The sequence below is a fragment of the Oncorhynchus kisutch genome, linkage group LG20 (assembly GCF_002021735.2).
Source record: "Oncorhynchus kisutch isolate 150728-3 linkage group LG20, Okis_V2, whole genome shotgun sequence".
In the NCBI taxonomy this organism is placed as follows: Eukaryota; Metazoa; Chordata; class Actinopteri; order Salmoniformes; family Salmonidae; genus Oncorhynchus; species Oncorhynchus kisutch.
This window is the reverse complement of record NC_034193.2, coordinates 21,021,653-21,043,285: the sequence shown is the minus strand read 5'-3', so window position 1 is coordinate 21,043,285 and position 21,633 is coordinate 21,021,653. Positions and strand designations below refer to the sequence as shown.

At 40.5% G+C, this 21,633-nt stretch overlaps 1 protein-coding gene across 4 annotated transcripts; it reads left to right on the top strand.

Annotated features, from left to right (window-relative positions):
• The first annotated feature begins 2,924 nt into the window (after positions 1-2,924).
• On the top strand, positions 2,925-9,893 carry LOC109865148 (gap junction delta-3 protein). Of its 4 annotated transcripts, none has more exons than XM_031799906.1 (5): positions 2,925-3,070; positions 5,952-6,095; positions 6,241-6,397; positions 6,557-6,634; positions 6,755-9,893. In XM_031799906.1, exon 5 carries the CDS (start codon positions 7,008-7,010, stop codon positions 7,902-7,904), a length of 897 nt encoding a protein of 298 aa, XP_031655766.1. In that variant the 5' UTR covers positions 2,925-3,070; positions 5,952-6,095; positions 6,241-6,397; positions 6,557-6,634; positions 6,755-7,007; the 3' UTR covers positions 7,905-9,893. The 4 variants fall into 4 exon arrangements, with proteins under 4 accessions (XP_031655766.1, XP_031655765.1, XP_031655767.1 ...); XM_031799905.1 differs by lacking the exon at positions 2,925-3,070 and adding an exon at positions 4,467-4,623; XM_031799907.1 differs by lacking the exon at positions 2,925-3,070 and adding an exon at positions 4,467-4,623 and having other exon boundaries at positions 5,952-6,397.
• Positions 9,894-21,633: the final 11,740 nt, after the last annotated feature.

The following is a 21,633-nucleotide window of genomic DNA, read 5'->3' as shown; positions in this document are numbered from 1 at the left end:
TTAATTGGATGTCTTTTTATATTTGTTTTGGGAAATAAAGTAGTTGCTTGTTATCATGTGGTGGTTATGTGTTTGTTCGTAATTGGGAGGAGTTCCATGTAAATTTGAAATCACGCAATGCTTAATTAACAGCTTTGGAATTTAGCATTCCCATTTATTTGCTTTGACACATCTCAGTACAGATGTGCTCCTTATCGCAAATGAGCAGAAGTGTATTCGGTGATTTGGAATGTTCAACATTGCAGACAAATGGAAAGAATAGAGCTGACATGATTCCCTAGTCTCTTACACACATGTTGTGCATGATACATTTCTATCCTGATGTTCTGTAAGGTTACATCCTCCCGAGCAGGCCCCTGATCAAGTTGAGCTTGGTGGCCTGATTGGGATGGGCATTTCAACAGTTCTACAACTCCTTCTCTACAAACTCATTTCAGGTGAATACTGTATTATAAGAACTTTAGTTTGACAAGAATTGGGTATCAATACCCTGTGAAATGAACTCATACCTTACTTGTATCAGGGAACATGGATAATCTTTACCTGATACCTTTTTGTTCTGATTTGCTATGACTATTTTCATCAATCTAGAACTGCAATATTTTGGAAAAAAGTGGTGCCCCCCCCCCCCCCCAACCATATGGATTGAAAATACACATTTCAACCCATGATATATTGTTAGACTTTTGTAATCATACAAATATATCATAGTGAATTCATAATGTGACTTAATAAACCATTTCATATTTTACACTAAAACATTAGGAACAGGTGTTCCTGATGTTATAGCAGCCCCACTTCAGAGGCAGGATGATGTACATGAGACTTGGGACAGCAGCGGTATGCGGTTCAACTCAATATCAGGAAGGTTTCCTAATGTTTTGTACACTCAATGTATGTAACTATAGACAATCAGTTTTAGGAAGCTCTACACACAATTTTTACTTTATCCAAAATATGCATTTACGGGAACCCCTCTTTATACCTGTATTAGTCCATTTTTAAACTATGATTCCACTACATGGGTGGGAAGCAGGGGCGCTCCAGTACTGGCTGTAATGCACCATAACGATGGATGACAACCGCTGATAAACCCCAAGAAGACTAGATAGCTATTGTTAGTACACACCGGTAGTGTCTGTTTTCCGGTGTCGCGAATTAGTTAGTTAGCACACGGTGTCGTTCCAGCTTCCCGTCTGTACTAACTGGGTGCGAACGGTAGGCAGTCTCCTGTCGGTCACGGTTGTCCCGCAGTTCTGTTAACGACGTGCAATGAAAACTCCGATAATATTTGTATTTTCCTTTTGACCCACATTAGAAAGTGTCACACAAGCATGAAGATATCGGGGGACATTCATGCAGACACCAATGGGTTCTGCAAAGGGTCATGAAGTAACACTAATTTTCCCAATAGGAAAACAAATCAGCTAAGTCATACGGTTTTTAGGGCTACAAAAAAACTTGTTTGTAGGACATGTTGGGATCTTTTTGTTTCGGTGAAATGTATTCGGGAAATGACGGTGATTTAATAACCATAATATCGACGTATATTTGGAGCAATGCAATGACAGTGTGCGTGTGGTCTTCCCACTACAACTATCGAGGCTCTCATTCTGGTAACATGATGATCGATGCTTGACTACCGTTTGACAAATATAAATATTTTGCGTTTATCCATAATAATCTCATGTAAATTAGCCAACCTGCATTGCCTACCACTACTGTATCTGCGAGCTGTTGGCTAGAGCGCAGGTGCCAAGACCAGAGTAGGCACATTTTGCTATTTCACGCAACAGTTTTTGACAAAACGACCGGTTTGGGTGAAAATGCAATGGAAGCACATCAAACTTTAGATTTTTATTTGGTACATAATTTACATGTGTAATTTTATGTCATAACTCAGGTGGGGAAATGCGCATAGGCTGTGTACTCTGCAGATTCTATGAGAATCTTGTCGCCAAAGGGATGGAAACCTAGCTAGAGCGGCAATTTATTTTCATGCGAATATTCTACACTGAACGAAAATATAAATGCAACATGTAAAGTGTTGGTTTCATGAGCTGAAATAAAATATCCCAGAAATGTCCCATGTGCACAAAACGTATTTCTCACAAATTTGTTTACATCCCTGTTAGTGAGCATTTCTTCTTTGCCAAAATAATCCATCCACTTGATAGATGTGGCATATCAAGAAGCTGATTAAACAGCATGATCATTACACAGGTGCACCTTGTGCTGTGGGCAGTAAAATGTGCTTCTTTTTTTGTCACAACACAATGCTACAATTGCAATTGGCATGCTGACTGCAGGAATATCCACCAAAGCTGTTGCCAGATAATTTCATGTTAATTTCTCTACCATGAACCACCTGCAATGAGATTTTGGCAGTACCTCCAAGTGTAACCACACCTGCCCAGGACCTCCAAAATCCGGCTTCTTTACTTGCAGGATCATTTGAGACCAGTCACAGCTGATGAAACTGATTAGTATTCCTGTCTGTAATAAAGCCCCTTCGTGGGGAAAAACTCATTTTGATTGTCTGGGCCTGGTTCCCAAATATGTCCTCCCTGGCCCACCCCATGGCTGCGTCCCTGCCCAGTCATGTGAAATCCAGATAGGGCCTAATGAATTTATTTCAATTGACTGATTTCCTGATATTAACTGTAACTCAGTAAAATCGTTTAAATGGTTGCGTTAATATTTTTGTTTAGTTTAAAACGCACATAAAGAAAATTTGGGCATTTTCCCTCCAGTGGTGTTTCCACCAAACTGAATTGTTGCGAATAAAAATCAGTGTGTGATGAAGTAGTGCACACAAAATAAAACTGTTCACCTAAATTTTGTTTTGTCACTAACACTGTTGCGTTAAATAGCAAATGTGACATTACTCTGGTCTTGTTACATGCGCTTTAGCCAACAGCTAGTCTACATCATTTGATTATTATGGATAAGAGCGAGAATATTTGTAGGCCTATTTGTCAAACAAGCATCGATCATAATGCCACCTGAATAATCCCACGACATTTATTGGAAAGGAGCATGAAACGTGCACGTTCAACACCCTGTGAAGGTAATGAATTTACTCGCATGGAAACGTGGTTACTGATAGTCCAAATATGTTTGTTTTTTTGCTCATTCAAACAGCGTGTCGACAAGGGGAGATGTGCTGTCAAACCGGCCCAGTTTTCTATTGCGGTCAAGTGAGCCGACACTCGCAAAACGCAGTCAAGCCATCTGCACTTGAGTTTGCGCCTGGATTCTAGTGCTCGAAGACACAACACTTTACGGTATCGCGTGTTTTCTGGTAGAGAAACTGAATCGAATGAACTCTCATGCACAGATAGAGACGATAGCTACAAATCATTCAAAGCAAACAGTTTAAAGCACACTTATTCAATCTTCCATAATCATAATTATACAAAGTCGTTGTTTTTTTTTCACTTTCAAAAATTACTTTGATATCAGGGGTAGAGTGAGGCTACAAAGCCTGCAGTGATGTTAAGGAAATGTTAAATTGTTAAAGCAAGATGTGTTTACAGTCCTGACATACAAACACTGCACTAACACACACACACCATAAGGCTACTGCAACCTCACTCTAACCCATGATATCAGTCATTTTTTATCAATTCAGGCGGCAACTGAACCGCAGTCTTTTACTGGGTTCGATTGATCTGCTTTCAAAAAGAGTTGTTGACGTCCACAAAAAAAATCACACTGCCTGCTCGATAGGAATCCAGCTATGCCCATACAAAAATGAATTTGTTGCGGCAAACTTCCTGCAAATTTTCTGCAAGATAAAGTGTGCCACAAAATGTTGCTAGAAGTTTGGAAATGTTTGCCACTAGTTGTGAATCTGCTGCAACCCTTTGGCGACATGTTTGCCACTAGTTGTGAATCTGCTGCAAACCTTTGGCGACAATAACATTTTTTTGCCACTAGTGGCAAACAGTTTACCAGAAGCCGTTTCTTCTGGTGAACAGTTCCAAGATCATTAACCGCTGATGACCAATCAGGGAATTAGAACGTGACAACCAATTAGGTGGTTTAGAAAAATCTGTTGGAAAATGGAAACCAAGCTATCTCGCTAGCTACCTACCAAAGTTCTCAGTTGAGTGTCTAACTTATCAAGTAAACTTCCTAATAAACGCTAAAATTGTGTAAGCTAATTGATGCCTTGTTAGTAATGCAATGTTTTATGATATAGAGTGAAAAACATTTTGTTGATACCAGTTTCAATCTGTCAGCGCCACTGACTGGCTAGCGCTCAGCTAGCTATTAGACTGTCTCTTAATGATGAAGTCCTCAGCTGGCTAGCGCTTAGCTAGCATTTTTGCACAATTAATGTGAAAGCTAGCTACCTAACTCATTATTTGCCTAAACAATGTTCCCGCCTTTGAATACCAATATGCTAGGGTCACTCTTCAGTAGCACATCAGCTAGCATAACAGCTAAGGTAGCAACAATATGAGCTGACTTGACTTTTGCAAATTGATAACCTTTCCCTATCAGTGGTGTTGGGAGGAGGATGCACTAAACACCCTGGAAAGATGTTTGTGGTGCACTCTCTCATAACACTTTTTTTGATTGATAAATGAGTGTATCATCTTCAAGCTTGATAAGGTAAACAAAATATTATCATAAATGTAGTCCATGCATTAATTATTTGTAACAATTAGATCATTAATTGCTTTAAACTAGTAGCTAGCTCATGACATTTTTACCATAAAGGCAATTTTGACTTTGCGGCTTGCATAGTCAAAATGTTCTCTATGGTGAAACCAAAAATGTGCTTTTTGGTCATAATTTAAGGTTAGGGCTAGGCATAAGGTTAGCAGTGTAGTTAGGGTTTGAAATAAGATGTTATGAATGTGGCTAGGCCAGCTAGTGACCACTGCAGAGCTGCATCCCAATAAATGCCAACCCGCGCATCGACATGGAAGGCTATGATTCCAAACATGGTTAATGTAAGTAACTAAATAATCTAAACTGTAACAGGGAAAGTAGCAATTAAACAATTTACCTCAGCCCACAGTTTAATCCGATACTGACATAAAAACGTATTGACCTCATGTAGCCTACATTTAAAGTTCAAAGGATGACTCAATCTAGCCTTTTTCTGCCGTGGGCTAAATTAGGGTCACACAGTGTTTCTTGGTAGTCAAATGTACTTTAAAACAAAGTATTCACTTCACATACATGGTTATGGGCTTGAAAACTGAAGACACCTGTACCATGTCAGATATAGAGTTTAAATGTATTCAATTTTGAGTTTGCACAGAAAACTGAAATATAACAAAACCGTTCGTTTGACATAGAAACACCAGATTTTAAGCAGGTTTATTAATAATGTTTATTAATTGTGAAAAATATTACAAACATTCCACCCATGAGGCCACTAGAGGATGAATTGTTCATTTGACTGCAGGAAAGGGGTGTAGGCTATTTGAAAATTAAAACAAAGTCAGGGACTGACTGGCCCAGCCAATCCCAATACAAAAACACTCACAGCTGTTCTATCAGTAGGTCTACAAGTGCCCACTGGGCGCAGACTTCAGTTTGTCTAGTTTTGATTTACATTTGGTTGAGTTGTCAACTAATGTGAATTCAACAAAACATTTCACCATGTCATTGGATTTAGGTTCAAAGTTGGGTGGGAAAATATGAAATTCCCTTATGTTGGTGACATTTTTTCAAATCCAATCAATTTTCCATCAACTTCATCACATTATATTTTTTGTTTGAAATGACATGGTAACAACATTGATTCAACCTGTTTTTACCCAGTGGGTAGTGTATTGATGCTGGGGTGTTCCTGTGTTCTCCCTTGTGAACTGCTCAGGCCGATTGGGAAGTGCTGACTCTTCCTGCCATTAGGAAAAGCCGTCATCAATCAAGAGTATGCACTCTTGAGTAAACAGTAATTATGTTTGTGTACTTTGATATCCCAGATAGGACATGACAGGAATTTCCTTCCCCGTTGACGCCCCAGCAAGCCGACTACTAAAAGCCAACCATTATCACTGTCTAACGTGGAGTTAGACTGTGGTAATAGTCGGCTTGCTAGGAGAAGCACACTGAGGGAACCAACACAGGTTGGCTCCATTTTTTTTTGTCTTTGCACCTTTAATAGATGGATGATATAATGCCTAATGTTTAAAGGTTTTTCTACAGATCTTTGTTTTTTTTATTGACTGACAATATTTTGATGACTCATTGACTGCTATCCATTGATTCAAGGCTGCCTCAGGCTGAAGTACCAAATCAAAGAAGGCACCTGCCCACATAAACTAGGCACCCAGAGTGTGTATGCCAGAGGCTAAAGAGTACTTCTACCAGGCTTGTACAGGAAACGGCTTATTATGACGATCTACCATGTATATGGTTGAAAAGTTTGGTATGTTCTCTCAGTATGTTTAACCTCTATGTGAGCAAGTTAATTATTTGTGTGGGTCGTTTTGTATGTAATATTAAGTACATTCAATAATATACCTATATTGTTTTGCCTATGTGCCTCTTAACTAATCAAAACCTCTGTTCTTCAATGTCATTGAAGGAGCAGCGGTTTTCACTGAATTGGTTCATTTCCTAAGGAAGCTTAAAAGGAGTTGAAGCAACTTCTCATCTAATACAGGTATTTTCTTGTGTTAATTAATTAAATGTAATGTGGATGAGGGAATATATTGGAATAGCTATCTTTCCAAGTTTTTTTCTGCATGTTACACAATCAAATATTTGATCTGTCTTGTTTCAGGTCATGTGAAGGACACACGTCCATGGAATTAGCCTTTGATCTGTAAATCACCCTGTTCAGATTTTTATCATCCATTTTAGTACTTCTTAAGGAAGGGCTTGTGAGCAGACTTGGCATTTTGACTTGACAACCCTGCATGCCAGTAACTCATGAGGGATAACTATTTCTGAAAATGGACTGAATATAAGTTCCACTAGACCTCCAGAGACCCCCAGAGAGCCAGGAGGAATAGCCCAGACCGAGTCCTCGCATCATGGGTGAGTGGAGCTTCCTCAGCGGCCTCTTCGATGCCCTCCAGGTCCACTCCCCTATGCTGGGCCGCTTCTGGCTGCTGCTCATGCTGGTCTTCCGCATCCTCATCCTGGGCACTGTCGCCGGCGACTTGTTTGAAGACGAGCAGGGGGAGTTTGCCTGTAACACACTGCAGCCGGGCTGCAAGCAGGTGTGTTACGATGATGCCTTCCCCATCTCCCAGTACCGCTTTTGGGTGTTCCACATAGTCCTCATCTCCACGCCGTCCCTCATCTTCCTAATGTACGCCATGCACCACCACAACAAGAGGACCATGCAGTTAGGCCAGCCAAGGTTCAGCCAGCTGATTACCAACGCCGCCAGGGAAGAGCGCCATCTCCGACAGCTCTATGTTATAAACGTGGCCTTCCGTTTGGTGACAGAAGTGGGATTTCTGGTAGGTCAGTGGTGGCTGTACGGTTTCCAGGTTGAGGCCCAGTTCCCATGCAGCCGCTTCCCATGCCCCTACACGGTGGACTGCTTCGTGTCACGCCCCATGGAGAAGACAGTCTTCCTCTGTTTCTACTTCGCCGTGGGAGTGGTATCTGCCTTGTCCAGTTTCGTAGAGCTCGTCTACGCTTCATTGAAGTGGTTCCGTCCCACCGGGGAGCAGCCAGAGGAGCGGGTATGCGACTGTCAGAACCTCCGGAACCTGCAGCAGGAGGAGGTGGAGATGGAGGAGGAGCAGAAAAGGAGGGGAAGGACCATGTCCGAGGGTGGGAGTAGTAGCGTCAGAATGAAAGGAGGGGCGGTGAGGGGCAGCGCCAGCAGGAAGGTGTCTAGCATTGGACACAAGAGCGTCGGATATCAGGGAAACAACCAGAGCACCAAGACCAGTGTTTCTCCTATATTCATTTAGCAGGTGTGGAAATCGTTGCCACTGCTGCAAAAAATTATGATGTAATTTTTGGTTTTAATATATATTTCTGCCAGACACACTTTTAAATGGATAGTCGTTGACTCAGTGACTGGAAGTCTATGGGAACGGCTAGCATGTCGTTGCGCTAACGCTAGTAGAAATCCACCCCCCGCTACCCTTGCCACCACTGCTGAAACAAATCCTAGGGGAAACACTGAAGACAGTTACGGTGTAATTTAGATTAATTTGAAAGAAATCATATATTCAATTAGACAGTGGATTTGAGTACATTTTGATTTGATTTATTAGGATCCCCAATAATTTCTCTAGAAGTAAATTATCTCTCCAATTTCAATTACAACCCGAAAGAGCTCATGCTGTGTCTCTAGCCCTCACTCACCTCTTCTGTTTGACGGTGATACCCTTCTGGTGCAGCGACTTCTCATTGGTGAGCTGCAGGCGGGTAATCTCTTTGCGTCTGAACAGGTGGATGAAGAAGGCCTTCTCCAGCAGCTTGTCCAGGGTGATGCTGAAGCCAATGACGACAGCTAGTTAATGCATTGTTGGTATTACTACAATAACGGTAACTGCAGTAACAACTTTTTCCCTTTTCGATTACAAGACCGGGAAATGAGGGGAAAGGAAATTGGCCCACACTTAAATGTATTTTCATTGGATTTACACAAATGAAGGCCCTGTGAAAGGCTAGTTCCTGTCCACGGGGTGTACAGCAAATTGCATCACGCTCACGCTACATATACAGGAGATATGCTCCAGACCAGTGGGCCATTCTGGCTTGGACCAGGCTACTTACTTACTTTAAACAAAGGAAAGTCATGTGTAATGTAATGTTATTAGGTTACATGTAACAGGTTTGCAATTTCATGCAGTTGGAGTACTCTTTTTGTTTCTTTTTTGTTTGTATTTAGACACAAGTTATTTCCCTAAAATGAACATAAAGGAAATACTATTTTCTCTAATGTAAATTGTGGCCGGAAAAGATTTGTGTCAATACTCCATACAGGAACTGCTTGGAGACGAGACCTGTAAACAAGTCATAACGAGACTGATTGGTCAAGACTCAGGAGGATGCATGAACAACAGGGGGGGACTGATATTTGGAGCATGTACACAAAGAATCTCTGAAGTGCATACAGTATAGGCACGGTCATAACTGTGGCTCCATGGTTTCCAATAAGGCCTTCCTACATCCAGCCAGTGTTTTTCTATGTTCTTGTGTGTGGACGGTGATATTTTCCAATGGCATTCAAATGTGCTGGATTATACCAAAGTATTTTGCTGTTGGCGTTTACAGCAAATGTCTTATTCATCTTGATCCATTTTATGCAGACCAAGAGTGAGTTAAAATGAAGTGCAATACAGATCAAATAACTTGAATTGAATATACTGTAACTTGGTATGTGTGGTGTGTATGAATCTAGTGTGCAAAATATGACCTACATGAGATCCATGATTACGTCATTTTCATAATTTAATCTCTGCTCGACTGAACCTTTGCACCCGGTGGAAAGAGCCTGCTACATAGTACTATGCAAGGTTTTTCCGTTAAGAGTGAATGAAGAATGTTGCACACTGTCTGATACCATCGGTGTTGTGAGACTGAGTAATATCTTCTTTTCGCTGGCAGTGAAACGTGTGCACATGAATATGCACAGGGGTATGCAAAGCCGGTTTTGTGACATGGAAATAAATGTTTTAGAATCAGTCTTGTGAACCTTTGTCTTGTTTAAAAAATATACAGTTTGTAGGACTCTCAAAATAACATAGATGTACCTTTGTTATTACAACTATGTAATCTACTAGAATGCAAGATGGTAACACCTTTCATTTCCCTTTCTCATTGGGTGGAGAAGCTAGACCCGACCAGTAAGTGGTATCTGTGGACTCAGCTTGTGTCTTAACTGCAGTGTGTATCAGAGAACAATGGGGGTCAGCAGAGTCATAACTATGTGTGCCTGGCCTTGTTTCTCATAGGCTGCGTTTAGACAGGCATCCCAAGTCTTGTATTTTTTTCCGCTAATTGGTCTTTTGACCAATCACATCAGATCTTTTTGCACCAGATCTTTTTCAGAGCTTATCTGATTGGTCAAAATACCAATTAGTGAAACAAAGATCAGAATTGGGCTGCCTGTCTAACGCAGCCATGATATATCAGAATTATACTCAATGGCAGTTACACTGAACATGACACAAACTGCCTGGGTTTTGAGACCTTCAAAAAATATTCATACCCCTTGATTTATTGCACATTTTGTTGTGTTGCAGCCTGAATTCAAATGGATTAAATATATTTATTTTCTCACAAATCTAACCACAATACCCCATAATGATGAAGTGAAAACATGTTTAGACATTTTTACTAATTTATTGAAAATGAACGACAGAAATATATAATTTTCATAAGTATTCATACCCCTGAGTCAATACTTTCTAGAAGCACCTTTGGCAGCAATTACAGGTGTTAGTCTTTCGGGATAAGTCAAAACTGTAACTCGGCCACTCAGGAACATTCACTGTATTCTTGGTAAGCAACTCCAGTGCAGATTTGGCCTTGTGTTTAAGGTTATTGTCCTGCTCTGTCCGATGGAAAGCAGACTGAGACAAAAAATACATATATGGAGAGTGGTACTCAGTAATGTGTTGTATTGGATTTGCCTCAAACATAACACTTTGTATTCAGGACACAAATCGTTTTTGCAGTATTACTTTAGTGCCTTGTTGCAACCAGGATGAATTTTTTGGAATATTTATTATTCGTCACAGGCTTCCTTATTTTCACTCTGTCAATTAGTTTAGTTCTGTGAAGTAACTACAATGTTGTTGATCCATCCTCCATTTTCTCCTATCACAACCATTAAACTCTGTTTGGCCTCATAGTGAAATCCCTAAGTGGTTTCCTTCCTCTCCGGCAACTGAGTTAGGAAGGACACCTATTTTCTTTATAGTGACTGGGTGTATTGATACACCATCCAAAGAGTAATTAATAACTTCACCATGCTCAAAGCGATATTTAATGTCTGATTTTAATTGTATTTTTACCCATCTACCAATATTTTGTATCTTTGCAAGGCATTGGTAAACCTCCCTGGTCTTTGTGGTTGAATTTGTGTTTGAAACTCACTGTTCGACTGAGGGACCTTACAGAACATTGCATGAGTGGGGTACAGAGATGGGGTAGTCATTAAAAATCATGTTAAACACTATTATTGCACACAGAGTCCATGCAACTTATTATGTGACTTGTTAAACACATTTTTACTCTTGAACTTACTACTTATTGACTCAAGACATTTCAGCTTTTTACTTTTTATTAATTTGTACACATAAAAAAAAAAAAATAGATGAGTAAATAAAGTGCTACCATCATTTGTACACATATACTAATATGAATTCCTGTTCACATTTTACAATAAGGTACTGCTTAATCTCTTTCTTTTGCAGTTGTAAACCACTTATAGTAACTACTTTACTTTTGAAACCCCTTTATTAATTAAGAGTTCTTTTAAAATAAGTGTTACCAAATAATTTTTTTGTGAGGAATTAACTAAATGGATTGTTGATGTATTTGAAATATTAACAAAAGACAAAATAACATTTCTTAAATGTCTTACATTTCTCCAGTATCATGATTATGAAAAGCAAAGGTTAAGTAACAACTCACTTTTGATGATGTATTAAATAAATGTTTTATTGTCACACAAAGGACAGGTGCAGTGACATGTGGTGTGTTACAGGGTCAGCCATAGTAGTATGACACATGTGGAGCAAATTAAGATTAAGTTTAACCAAACAAGTTAACCCCAGACTTTCACTCTTAAGGCAATATGTGTGACTTCTAGTTGTTTGTCTTAAATCAAATGAGCTTACAATATAACATTGAGCCATGTATTATCAATATTTAATAAAAGGCATCTTTCAAATAGGCTTTCAAATCTTAAGAAAGTTTTGCACAATGTACGGAGAACTTCCAATGTCAAGGCTGTTACTAGCTGTTGTAAACGCTCAAAAAGGCTTCATGTTACTTTGTTTGAGAAACAGCCAATTGAGAAACAGCCTTTTCTAAAGGCTGACTGGTCCAGTCCCTGGAAATGTGGACGTCACCCTCAGTCGCTTCAGTAGGCTTCTGTGGCATGTTGCTGGGTCAGGGGTTTGAACAATGAGGCTAGGGATTCTTTAGGTTTGGTCAGGTATAAAATAAAAGGTTAACCAGGTAGGAAGTCAGTTCAGGAGCAGCAACCATTAGTACAGTTAGCAAACATGTACAACACCAGAATAAACATGGGCAAGGTAAGCACTGGCTTCTTATATGTTTTTTAAATATATACTTTAAATTCTTGTTAATCTAACTGCACTGTCCAATTTACAGTAGCAAAATACAGTGAAACAATACCATGTTATTGTTTGAGGAGAGTGCACAGTTTTGAACATGAAAGTTATTAATAAACAAATTAGGCACATTTGGGCAGTCTTGATACAACATTTGGAACAGAAATGCAATGTTTCATTGGATCAGACTAAAAATTTTCACATACACTGCTGCCATCTAGGGGCCAATATCTAAATTGCACCTGGGCTTTTTTTTTAAAACGGTTGGTTTTTTTCGTTGTATTATCTTTTACCAGATCTAAAGTGTTATATTCTCCTACATTCTTTTCACATTTCCACACACTTCCAAGTGTTTCCTTTCAAATGGTACCAGGTCCTTGCTTCAGGGCCTGAGCTACAGACAGTTAGAGTTGGGTATGTCATTTTAGGCAACATTTAAAAAAAAGGGTCCGTTCCTTAAGAGGTTTTAATTGTCATAGATTTTTATACAAAACTAGTGTTCTAGCACCCCAAGCAACAATATCATAGTTGGTTACCAGTGTGACTGAATAGCATCCAAAATGTTGGTTTCATACAATTGTTTAATTAGGGATTCACAAAAAAGCTGTGAAACCTATTGTTATTGTAGGATTTATATCCTTTACATAAAATAGCTCAAGCATAGACTGGTAACTTTTTTTCTAGTTCGGCACACAGAAACTACAGGCCATGAGTAACTTAGTCAAAAAGAATGGCACTGATTGGCCTATAGGTGGCAATAAATCAAACGGTATGAATACATTCTGAAGGCAATGTATATATCAGTGGAGGCTGGTGGGAGGAGCTATAGGAGGACGGGCTCATTGTAATGGTTGGAATGGAACGGTATCAAACACATCAAACATATGGAGACCACGTTTGATTCTGCTCCTTTCATGCCATTTCAGTCGTTACAATGAACTCATCCTCCTATAGCTCCTCCCACTAGCCTCCAATGGTATATTTATCTAATTAATTCTTGCTGTCGATAATTGTAATGTTATATCTTCTAATATTAACTGTATCCACTGGTTAAATGGGAGAGAGTGCGGTGGTTGCCATCTTAGAGCCCAATTTTCTTCCCAGCAGTTATCTTCTCTGATTGAATGAAGATATTCAAGAGGCTATCATCATTAAGAGAAAAAAAAGTCACCTGGTAATATAAATGCTTATTTAAGATCTTGCAATGTCCTCAAGCCATTAATATCCATGATATTGCCAAGGGTATGGATTACGGATATCGCATTTGGACCATTGGGGTGATGTGAAAGGCTGTCTTCCCGATGATCGCAAGACATTATTGTTTAATATTGGAGTCTGGCTATGCCATTTAGTTCCCAGATTGCATAGTTTACCAATTTTGCGCCAAATAGAAATAGCTTGAGCAATAATAGGGCCAAAGCGTGGTTTACATTTTTTAAGAGATACGTAGATCAATGAACACCACTTCTTCCAGTGCAATGGGAGCCATCATAGTTATCTCTATTCTCAGCCAGGGAGTGGAAGAGTCATGTCTCAACCAATTTATATTTGGGTGAAATGCTAGTACTTGGAAATAAAATTTGAAGTTTGGAACAGATAGCACTCCAGAGTCTATCCCTCTCTGTAAATGTGTTCATTTAATCTGGGATCTCTTACCTCTCCATATACATTTTGAAAATGCACTGTGGATTTTATCCCAATAGCCAGAAAGGCTCATGAAATTCAACCGAGATAATAAAAAAAACATTTAAAACGTTTTTGGCAATGGCTTTATCTAAAGAAGGAAATATATCTATTCTTAAATATTTAAAATGAGAAATGATTGGGATTCCATAAATAGAGGTGGGGTCCTCTGTCAGGTTCTTGGGGGGCAGTAAGAGCAGATTTGGTTAGATTCGTTTTATAACTTGAGATAGAGCTGAATTTGTCTATGATCTTCAAAGCGTTTGTGAGGGATGAGATACATTGTCTAGATAAAGTAAGATATTGTCAGTGTATAATGAGATGACGTGTGGTCCTGTGCAGTTCAGTATAGCATAGCACTTGCATCGCCAGGGTTGTGGATTCGATTCCCATTGGGGGACCAGTGTGAAAAAAGTATGAAAATGTATGCACTCTCTACTGTAAGTCACTCTGGATAAGAGTGAAATGACTCAAATGTAAATGTGATCTGAAGAACTGAGATATATTGGTGTAAATTCTTTTGATTATCGAATTGCCTGGACCAGGGTCTCCATCGACAATAAAAATAGCAGCAGGTCACCTTGCCTTCTACTTATTCAGAACGGAGCAGAGCGGGTATTGCCTAATGTTACTATAGCTGAGGGATTGGCATATAATATTTTAATCATATTTAATCAAACCCATTATCAGGTTTAAGGTATGACCCAGATGCAGACGGTGTCAAAGAAACAAAAGTTCATTTATCGTACAGGGGCAGGCAAACGACAGGTCAAAGGCAGGCAGAGGTCAGTAATCCAGAGAGGGTGCAAAAGGTCCAGAACGGCAGGCAGTCTCAGGGTCAGGTCAGGCAGGGGTGTATAATCTAGTGAGGTGGGGCAAGGTAAAGAACGGCAGGCAGGCTCAGGGTCAGGGCAGGCAGGGGTCAGTAATCCAGAGAGGATGCAAAGGGTCCAGAACGGCAGCCAGTCTCAGGGTCAGGTCAGGCAGGGGTGTATAATCTAGTGAGGTGGGGCAAGGTAAAGAACGGCAGGCAGGCTCAGGGTCAGGGCAGGCAGAAGGGTCAAAACCGGGAAGGACTAGAAAACAGGAGCAAGACAGACAGGAGCAGGGAAACAAACGCTGGTAGGTTTCACGAAAACAAATTGAACTGGCAACAGACAAACAGAGAACACAGGCATAAATACACATGGGATAATGGGGAAGCTGGGCGACACTCATATGTTTCAAAACAGACCAAAGATACATTAGGATCATTGTAGAAGCTTTTCAAAAGCTTTTTCTGCATCAGATACTAGAGAAGACCATAATCCAGCAGCTTACATAATAAAAAAATTCAAACAGCATCTTCTAGACAATTTCACAGAACTGAGACTGCGCTTGTCAAGGTAGTGAATGACCTACTGCTATTCTTATTAGGAGGTTGGAAGACTTGGTTGGTCTACGAGGACAGATTCTTAACTGGTTCAAATCCTACCTCTCTGAGCACTAACAATTTGTTCAGCTAGGCAATAATTTATTTGACGTTCCAAGGTTGAATTTGGTGTTCCTCAAGGTTCTGTGCTTGGACCCCTTTTATTTTCCTTATACATGCTACCCCTTAGAAAATGTCATCCACTAGCACAACATACACTTTCACTGCTATGCTGATGACACCCAATTTTATTTTAAACCAGACGATACTTTACAGTCAGCCTGCCGTGCATAACAGATGGTAGTAACTGGAGGGTTTTAAACTGATGATACTACTTGGCCACAAGAAACTCACAAACAAAGTTTCAGCGCACACTCTCAACATTAATGGTTGTCTCATTACACCAAACATGGACGTTAAAAACCTTGGTGTTACCTTTGACCCCGGCCTAACTTTTGACAACCACATAAAAGGCATATCCTAAACATTTCCATTTTTTTCACTTCATCACTCAGCCAGATGCCGAAAAATTGTTCCATGCGTTTATTTAATCTCGATTGGACTACTGCAATGCCCTCCTCTCGAGCTGCACATACTGCACTATTAAAAGTCTACCATTTATACAAAACACTGCAGCTCGCATTTTAACCAACACTAGAAAGCACACCACTCCAGTTTCATCTGCCTGTATGGTATTGGTCTGATTTTATGATCTTCCTCTTAATATTTAAAACCTCTGCTTTGCCTTGCCTGGTTATATCTGACAGACATGCTCGTTCCACACAACTCCAGTGAGGGAGCTCTGCTCCCAAGGAGCTGGTCCACTTACTGTACTTAAATGCAGAACCAAAGCAGGGGGTGGATCATTCTCTATCAAAGCTCTTCGGTTATGGAACAGTTATTGCCCTGTCAGGTAAGAGGGGCAGACACCATTGAAGTTTTTAAATCACTTTTAAAACCTCACCTTTATAGCCTTTAATCAGTGGTTGTTTTCGGCATCATCTGTGTATTTTATGTCATTTTTTTGTTCTGTTACTTTTTACCTCGCCAATTTCACGATATTCAACAAGTAGTTGCAGTCTTGTCCCATCGTCGCAACTCCCATACGGACTCAGAAGAGGCGAAGGTCGAGAGCCATGCGAAGCCACACTGCTTCTCGACAAACTTCCAGCTTAACCCAGAAGCACCAATTTCTTCGACCGTGTCAGCATACATGCTACCGGCCCGCCACACAAGTCGATAGAGTGGGATGGGCCAGCCAAACCCTCCACTAACCCGGACAATTGTGCGCCGCCTCATGGGTCTCCCGGTCAGGGCCGGGATAGTGACGGCTCTAGCACTGCGATGCAGATCCTTAGACCACTGCACCACTCGGGATGCCCTGGTTTATGTTTTTTTTATTCATACTTTTTACTGCTCCCTTTGACTTTTTTCATTTTATTGTTTTAATGTAAAGTGAGTTGTGATTTAAAATGCACTTTACATGAAGTTTGATTTGATTTGCTACATAGACACAGGGAATGGAAATTGTGGTTGTGGTTACTTAGCGAATAATCATTCTACCCAAGGTACGTTTTTGTAACCCACAGAAAAAAATGCTAAACCTTTATGTTAATCCTTATATTAATCCCTTATAATTATATAATGCATAATATCCTGTGCATGGATATATCAACATTATGCCTTGATCCTGTCGATTCCAACATGTTGGCCTACATTGTCAGTTCCTTGTGATTATTCCTCAAATGATTATTGTTGTAAAACAGTTTAAATCTCCCAACTTTGTAAATCTCCCCATGAAGTATTTCTAGCTCAAACCTCCTCCCTCTCAGCTCCCTCTATCTTTTCCCTGGACACAGCATACAGTATATTCAGATTGTGAGGAGGTGGTGCAAGGCTTTGATGTTTCATAGAACAGAATTATAGATGTCTTTTACATAACCTCTCCCTTACTGGAGCAGAGGAAAAGAGAGAGAAAAAGAGGATTATCGTCCCAAAGTTTTCAACACTCTCTCGACTGGCTGGCTGTCTCTCTCATCCTCTCCCTACCCCTCTCCCCTCTCTCTCTCTGCCCTCCCCTCTCTTTCTCTCTCTCTCACCCCCCTCTCTCATCCTCTCCCTACCCCTATCCCCTCTCTCTGCCCTCCCCCCTCTCTCTCTCACCCCTCTCTCATCCTCTCCCTACCCCCCCCCCCTCTCTCTCTCATCCTCTCCCTTACCCCTCTCCCCCCCTCTCTCTCTCATCCTCTCCCTCCCCCCTCTTGCCCATCTCATTCTCCCCTCTCATCCTCTCTCTCTCTCATCCTCTCCCTCCCCCACATGCCCATCTCTTTCTCCCCTCTCACCCCCCTCTCTCTCTCATCCTCCCCCTCTCTTCTCACTCTACTATTCCCCCCTCTCTCATCTATCTCTCCCCTTTTTCCCTCCAACTCTCTCTCTCTATCTCGCTCTCTCTCTCTGTGAATCCTTGGAGGCTCCTATACGTGTTTCTGTCTGAAGTTGAATTTAGGTTGGCTGTTTGAGTGATTGTCTCTGTAGATTAGGAGAGAGGAGAGGAAAGAGAGGTAGCATATTTACCCCTCTCCCAGGGTATTTTCTTCCCTTGCCAGACGTCTCAGGGATCCCCCAGTCAACACCTGTAGCCCCCTCTGCCTCCCTCTAGGCTGGGGTTCAGGACTGTTGCAGTACACTGACAGCTCCATGTGGTTGACAACCAGCCAGCTGATATCTTGGCACCTCTTCCTGTATATTCTGCCCAGAACTGATATTAGCCTACAAAGACGCAGGATGTGAATATGTACTATTCAGTGATGTGCATGGTTGACTATTCCACATTGTCATGAAGTTGCCCTGTTGGTGAGGGTTATGACCCCCATAAATACCTTTCCCCCTTTTCTCTCTCTACTCTACAGAATGGACTCTTGGAAGGACTCTTGTTAACATTGAGAGAGTATGGTAACATCAAAAGGTTGGGGAAAAGAACAATCTTTATGTAATCTAACCAGTTGAAAGTATCCAATGGTACATAAAAAATATGATGTCATATCAGTTGTCGTCTGAGACATTATTACTGATGATAGGATGACATAAACTATATCTTGGAAGTCTATACATTCAAGTTATCAGATTCACATGGAATTGTTGTGCAAATTAAATGTTGAAATGTGAAACTATTTGTGAAAAGATTAAATGTAATTTTAGTTTTTAAGATGAGAGAATTGTTTTCGTAAGTAAAATATACTCAGTGGCCACGCCCACGTGAATAGGCATTGGTTGGAAATGATGAACCAACCCCTTTTCTACATTTCTACAAGAGCCCCCATGACTCAATTCACGGCAAACTAAGCCAACCTCAGTGTGAGCTCTGGTTGCGAATGGTTGAACGACTACAACCTAACGAAATTAACATTGTGTTCCCGATGACATGAGGACTGATGTCCATACGTTTAGAAGGGCGAATTTCAACGTGGAGGTGACGATCGCCACGCTGGAAGGAGGAATTTCGACTATACCAGCCAGAATATAGCATGAGCTTATAGTATGGCAACTTGGTACGGATTTTGAACTCTTATTCACTAAAGAAGTTAGCAGCAGCAGCTGTAAACATACGTGGCCTTGGAAAGGGAGGACAATCTCTTCAGAACGGCAGAGTACTACAACGTATCCGTTCTACCACACCACGATGGTACGACAACGTATCCGTTCTACCACAAGATGACAGACTACAACGTATCCACCCAGAAATATTCTTCAAAGGACAAGGGAGTTCTCTGCTGGGCGACCCAGCCTTCCATCTTCGACCAATCTGTCGAAGCGCAGCTCAGAGTAAATATATTTCTTGCATTTTCCTTTTCCAAATGGGCGGTTATTTAGAATGCATAAGATTCTGTATTTCCGATAGCATAGCTTCATAAGATCAGATAGAGACCCAATCCTTTTGTTCGTCAGTCTTCCCACATTTTAATTCAAACCCAACCACCTTTCTTTGTCTAACCAGCCGTCATATCGGTTTCTTCCGCCAGGGACGTTTTCTTTTATGACATAATTAGTAATCAATGTATGATCCATCCTGTGTATATGTAATTCTGTGTGATTATTTAAATATTTAGTAAATAAATAAACAAAATTTTGTATTGCTGATTCAAATTGTTAGCCAGGGTTCATGAAGATAACCAAGAATTCTATGACGTTCAGATGAAACTGAATAAGGTGACGATTAATAAGTGATTGCTATTGATATAAAAGCTGACCAGGTCTTTAAGAGTTTATTCGGAAGACAACAGCGCTATAAAGGAATCTATAAACATTCTTCCGTGGTGCCCCAACTTCCTAGTTAATTACATTTACATGATTAGTTTAATCAGGTAATATTAATTACAGAGAATTGATTTGATAAATAGCATGTCATATATCACTTCATCCATAGTAAAGACAACATTTAATGTGACTTCAGTAACTGTACAAGAACCTCTTAAGGATATCTAAAATGACATACCCAAATCTAACTGCCTGTAGCTCAGGACCGGAAGCAAGGATATGCATATTCTTGATACCATTTGAAAGGAAACACTTTGAAGTTTGTGGAAATGTGAATGTAATGTAGGAGAATATAACATTAGATCTGGTAAAATATAATACCACTTGGAAAGGCTAATATATGACTTAGTGCAATTTAGATCTTGGCCACTAGATGGCAGCATCGTATGTGCAACGTTTAGACTGATCCAATGAACCATTGCATCTCGGTTCAAAATTTGGTAGCAAGACTGCCCAAATGTGCCTAATTGGTTTATTAATAACTTTTCAAGTTCATAACTGTGCACTCTCCTCAAACAATAGCATGGAGTTATTTCACTGTAATAGCTACTGTAAATTTGACAGTGCAGTTAGATTAACAAGAATTTAAGCTTTCTGCCAATATAAGATATGTCTATGTTCTGGGAAATTGTCTTGTTACTTACAACCTCATGCTAATCGCATTAGCCTGTGTTAGCTAAACCGTCCCCGGGGGTCCCACTGATCCAGTAGAGGTTATTAACATGCATGTGAGTGTACCAAATAGTGTGTGTAGGGTAGATATAATGGTCTAATGCAGGCCTGGGCAATTATTTTCCATGGAGGGCCATATTATAATAGATTTTTGCCATCGCGGGCCAGAATCATATTACAGGATTATACATCATGTGTATGCCTGTGTTGACAGATATATCTACTGTCTATCTACTGTCACATCCAGATAAGCTACTTATTTTACTTTTTTAACATGCACAGAAATAAACCACATCCATGTTCTCATTTGGTAGGTATTTTCATTATTAAACATGCAATGAACTACAAAAAGTACACGGACAGAACTCTTGTCACGGGTATGGGTATGCACAAAAACACAAGAAAGAGAGAGAGCTCAACATTACATTTAAACCACCCAATTGGTGTGAAGTCTCTGATGGGTAATTGACTAGAGCAGTGAAGTCAGGTATAGTCTCTGGCGTCGCTATTCGCAGGATTGCTGAGAGGTGAGAGTCAGTAAGAGGTGATCTGTGCCTTGACTTGTTATATTTCATCACTGAAAATGTCAGTTCACATACATAGGTTGACCCAAACAGTACAAACATCTGCTGAGCATGACTCCTAATCTTTGGAAATTGTTGTTCATCGAGAGATGCATAGAACCACATTAGTGGCATTGTTTTGAATAGTTCTCCAATCATTTTATCAGACTGAAGATCGATAAGCTCAAGATGCAGGTCAGTGGGAGTGTTATCCACATTGAAGGTGAAAGGAGAGGAAACCAACAGCATTTCATTTTCCAACACTTTGAAATCCTCAAAACGGCGAGAAAACTCACCGTTCAAAGCACACAGCAGTGATGTATATTTCTCCCGCCGGTCGTCTGATAGGGAACAGACTGGTGGTGTCGGAAGGTGGGTGAGATTGTTGTCATCTGATAGGGAACAGACTAATAGTGTCGGAAGGTGGGTGAGATTGTTGGCTTCTACTTGCCGGGTCAGGAGGAGTAATTTTCCCTTGAAGGTTATGACAAGGCTGTACATCTGATGTGCAAAAAGGCCCTTCCCTTGTAGTTTGGAATTCAGTTCATTCATGAGGGCCATGATGTCCACAGTGAAGGCAAAATCAGCCAACCGTTCTTTATCTTGCAGTTGAGGGAAATCCACATATTTTCCATTCATTTGCAAAACCTCAGCTATCTCAGACTTCAGGTCCCACACACTTTTAAGCACCTTCCCCAAACTCAGTCATCTCACGTTTGTGTGGTAGGGGAGATCT